Here is a 5078-nt window from a genome sequence, read left to right on the forward strand (position 1 = left end):
CATCCATCCATCCATCATCCATCCATCATCCATTCATCATCCATCCATCCATCCATCCATCCAACCATCCATCCATCCATCATCCATCCATCCTCCATCCATCATCCATCCATCCATCCATCCAACCATCATCTATACTGTGCCTGTTTCTTCCTTTCAGGGTGACAGGTGCCCACATCCAGCAGTCACAGTGCGAGGGGCGGGGTACACCCTGGACAGGTATTGGAGCTTCCATGATTGATCATACCTGAAGACGCTTCTCATAGTTTGATACCTCACTCATTTTTCAGAGAACCAGGGTTACCTCTGTTACGTCAAGTTTCTGTGCAGCTGCCATCTAGCAGTAGGCAAAAAAGTTAAAACACCTGCGATGCAGGTAAACGTTTGGGTGCATCTAAATATTGTGCTGATGCACCTAAGAACAAAAGTTACGTACACATGTGCAACCAGTGCAAACGTTAGTCTAGAGCTCTGATGACTTCATGTGATACATTTTGTGATTTTTTTGCTTTAGTAGGGGGTGCATTCAGAATTATTTTCCTATCAGGATCACTTACTGGCCCAGGCCTCTTCAGCTCTTACTGAAGAGACAATAACTTGTGCCTTGATTCTGTTCTCAGTCAGGATTTTCTGCTCTCACTCAGCATCAGCTGGAAGCCTGCTTGTAATGATGCAGTGGTTGGCACAGTTGGACCTGCAGGGATCTTCCTGTGCAGAGTTCACATGGCCTTGTGATGCTTGACTGCCTTCTGTTTTTCTGCTCCCAGCTCAGTAAAGGTTGCTCTCTCCACTTGGCCCAGCGCTGGAGTCAGCTGTTCAACATTCAGCTGAGGAGAATACCTGTTCTGTCCAAGGACTCTGCACCTGGACTCATCATGGCTACAGGTAGGACAGCAAGACATGAAATCACTACAGCAATTATTCCTATAAACAGACATTTGATAGAGAAACTAACTTGTTAAAATGTTATACTTGCTTTAAATGTAGCCAACAACAGCTCTTGTGTCTGTCGAGGTGCATGCAGCTGATTCCTGGCCCACATTTTCTGTCCAGATTCTCATACAGGTTCAATCATACAGGTTCAATCATACAGGTTCAATCATACAGGTTCAACAGGTTCAATCTGTTTTAATGACTCATCTTAAGGTAACAGCTTGCTTGTCCCAGTAAGTGTTCAGGCTTCCAACACAGTCTTGAAAAGTATGAGGAAAATATGGGATTTCATTAAAATATTTTAATTATGATGGAAGAAGACACGTGGATTAAAGTTCTCTGTCACCACCACTGATTTCCTGATGCACCACCCCACCACCACTTCCTGCACCCCGACCTCCCCAACACGTTTGTATCGAGTTTCAGTTTCAATTCAAACTTTATTAAAAACACATAATCCTGGTTCATATGAAAAAAATCAAAGGGTATAAAGAAAAAAGAGGTCATAGCAGTAATAAAAAAGCTTACATCACAGATTATTTACACATATAGGCAGGATTATTATTGCCTCCACATTTAGGATATATACCTAACCGAGCTCATCCTAGGGCAGAGCAGGGCTTTTATAATGTAATCCTGCTGATTCATAACTCTACACATAAATATATAGATACAATGTCTAATAACAGCTGCTCAACATCTAATACCACAGTTAAACACTCGTACTATTGTGCCTTGGGAGTCTCAATAAAACAAAGTTGCATCTGTTTACTTTTCATTTTTTCCCCAAAAACCATCCCAATGTTTTCTCTGTGAGAGTGTAAATTCCAAATGTATTTGTAGTTCATCATTAATATCTGCAAACTTCAATCCTACACAGTGTTATACTAGTAATGAAAAGGTGTGGTGATAAATGTAATTCAATATATGTTTAAATACAAAGAATAAGTAGTATTAATTGACAATGTGATTGTTACGGAAATATTTATTTAACAAAGACAGAAATGCGTGGTCCAAGAATGAAGGTACTCCGTGAGATGATCAGCTGAGTTTTATTGCACCAACAGGAAACACAGAGAGACACAGAACTGGGCTGATGGGCTCTGTCTTCCTGGTTTTAGTCCAAACATGAGCAGCAGTGTTCTGGATCAGCTGCAGCTGTCTGATGGATGTTTTAGGCAGACCTGTGAAGACACTGTTGCAGTGATCAATGTGACTAAAAATAAAGGCATGGATGAGTTTCTGTAGCTCTTGCTGAGACATTAGTTCTCTAATCCTGGAAACATTTTTCAGGTGACAGAAGGCTGACTTTATAACTGTCTTCATGTGTCTGTAAGGTTCAGGTCAGAGTCCATCCCTACACCCAGATCTCAGGCCTGACTGCTAGTTTCCAGCTGCAGCTTAGGGCATGGGGTGGTATGAGATTATGACGGTATGATAAGCTTGGGCAAAAATATCACAGTATCACGGTATGTGGGTATTATGGTTACAGCTCTAAAAATTTTGTTTTGAAATTTGTATTAAAAAATAAAAAAGAGTATTTTTTCTGTTTTTATATTCAACTTTAACTATCTTTGGAAGCTGTTTTTAGATCTCACAGGTGTTATGCTAAAGTTTTATTTACCTGTGTGCATCTGTACTTGTGGTTTTTAGTACCTAATGCAGTTAGGTTATCCTGATAAAGTTTACATCTAGTAAGATAACTGCTTTTCTGTCGCTTTATTATTTAAAACAAATCAGTGTATACTGCACAACAAGTCTTTTTATTGAAGTAAAGTATCATGTTGGAGGTTTTTTATTGTGTTTTAAATGACAAATGGGTTTTTGGCGTAAAGATTATATAATTATATGCACACAGAAACAAGAAGTCACAACTATGAATGTGTGTTTATGAAACCTGACACACGGGACGTGATAGCGATGGCAGCCTTGCGAATCGCGCTCTTGGATCACTTGTCTTCATGAAATTTGATTGGTTCTTCTACTGCCTCTTGTAAAGGTTATTGGTGGTTCACAGAAAAGGGGTGTGTTCATTACGGACGTGTAAACTAAACAAATCTTGCGATGCTAATGATATTGAAAAACAAACACACACCAAGATACAATTTTATGAGGAAAAACGTACCGGATAACTTCACCCTGGTGCCAATAAATTCCCACAAAGCTTTTTAGTAATCCCTTGGTGAAAGTGTTAGCTAACTGCAGTGTGTAGCATACTCTCCTCTCATTGGTCAGTCAATGAAACCCTCGCTGATTGGTTGTACGCTAAGTGACAGTGACAAAAGTTGAACATTTTTCATCTTTCATATGTCGCGTCGCAAGCTCGCGTGTGCACGTCTACGTGTACGAGCGCAAAATTTCACATGCACTATTTTCACCGGTCGCTTAGCTGGAGGAGGGCAAGCGATTGTCGCCTCACCGCACAGGCTCCATAGGAAATGAATGGAGAGAGAGCGACGTCGCCTCCCGTGTGTCGAGACCTTTACCTGCTGCAGGCTGGTGCTGACTGGAGGTAACCAGGACAACCTGGAGCAAACTTTTAGTGTGATGAGTTTTCTCCTGTCAGTCAAGCAGAATGGACTCTTTCATCAAGTCGCCTGACAAATACAGCACTGGGTGAACTGATGAGATGAATGTGGAGGGGTCCAAATGGATATTTTTGAAATGTGTGGGGACACGTCTCCTTCACTTACTGTTGTTACAATGCCTGTGCAATGATTTGATATCTGCTGTTTTTAAAGCTTGGAGGAAAATCCCTGATGAGAATACCTCATAAACTAGAAATAATGTAGACTTTTATGTATATTTGATTCTGGTTGTCCAAGCAGACGCAGCAACGGTCTGTAAATACTCAGAGAAAATCCTTGTAGTGTGTTGTATGTTGGCCTGTGTTTATTGTGGTGTAAACTATCTCTTTGCTGTCTGATTGCAGGATCTGTTGGCAGGAACTTGGCCAACAAGCCCAATGTGTACGTGTCCAGCAGTGCTGGAGCTCGGTGGAGAGAGGTCAGTGCAGAACCTGACACACGTCTGAAACCACCTCTAATAAAACTGTCACAGTCTAATGATCTGATAAAGAAAACAAGCAAACTGTAAGAAGTAAAGAGGCTGTGAATGTGAACAAGCCTCGTGGACCTTTCAGCAGACCCAGATACTCACAGAAAGTGTTTAATGGAAGGAGAGTTGTTCTGCTTCTTAATGTTTTCAATTAAATGATCCTGAATTAATTAAAAAGCTTTGATGAATAAAGATGGTTAAATTATTCTATTCTTAGACAAAAGTCCAGTTCTTGTAGAACAAAGGTTCATCCTCATGCAGTTAGGTTTTCTGCACCGATACACTGAAGTACTTTCATTCACTTGTATGAACTTATCAGTCTAACATGTGAACAATACTTGACCTACTTTACTTCAGTGCTTCAAACAGCATATCTTTAAAATACCAATGTGATATTTGCAGACATTTGTTTTTACACATTGATTGTTTTTGTCCTAGATTTGCTGCTGTGCTTCAGCCCGAAACATGATAGTTTGTGTTTTGTTTTGTTTTTTGCTCGGGTCTGCTAGGTTCCTCAGAGAACGATCAGCTCAGATTTCTGATTTTAAGCCGACTGCTTTGCTGCAATACATTTTTTTCATTTAGAAGCAATGGCAACAAAGAGAACAGAAAAATAAAAGACTGTCAAACATTAAGCAGAAGAAAAACAACGTGGGTTCATGTTTTGAGAAAATACTGTAAGAAAATTTGTTTCCATCAACATTATGATCACAAGACTCAAAATTGTCTAGAAACGAGTCTACAAACACTACAGAAAACTAAAGGTAAGGGAGGACTAGATCTTCCCAACTTCTACCTCTACTTCATGGCCAACAGATTACAGTGCATCTCAAAATGGATAAATCCTAGCCCATTAGACGAATCCTGGATTGACATAGAACAAACACTGTGCCATAATATTAGGGTCGTGGACTGGTTGGCCCCTTTGTTGTGGCGGGGGCTCGCTCTTGGTCCCTCTTTGCGTTGTCCGTGGCTGGGTGTGCGCTCTCGGCTAGATCACTGTTGCTGGGGGGTTCGGTAGCTTCTTTGGGCTGCCGGTTGGCTGTGGGGCTGGGGGTCGGGTCTTGGGGGTCTCTGCGGCTCTAGGG

At 41.0% G+C, this 5078-nt stretch overlaps 1 protein-coding gene across 1 annotated transcript in view; it reads left to right on the forward strand.

Annotated features, from left to right (window-relative positions):
• The window catches only part of LOC106532687 (sortilin-related receptor), a gene marked incomplete at both ends in the record, with an annotated part of 46307 nt that overhangs the window by 30654 nt on the left and 10575 nt on the right, over positions 1 to 5078 (forward strand). Inside the window, 2 exon segments of the mRNA XM_014028813.1 lie at positions 768 to 885; positions 3866 to 3939. Coding sequence (XP_013884267.1) covers positions 768 to 885; positions 3866 to 3939 — 192 coding nt within the window.

Source organism: Austrofundulus limnaeus, unplaced genomic scaffold, assembly GCF_001266775.1.
Source record: "Austrofundulus limnaeus strain Quisiro unplaced genomic scaffold, Austrofundulus_limnaeus-1.0 Scaffold813, whole genome shotgun sequence".
Taxonomy (NCBI): domain Eukaryota; kingdom Metazoa; phylum Chordata; class Actinopteri; order Cyprinodontiformes; family Rivulidae; genus Austrofundulus; species Austrofundulus limnaeus.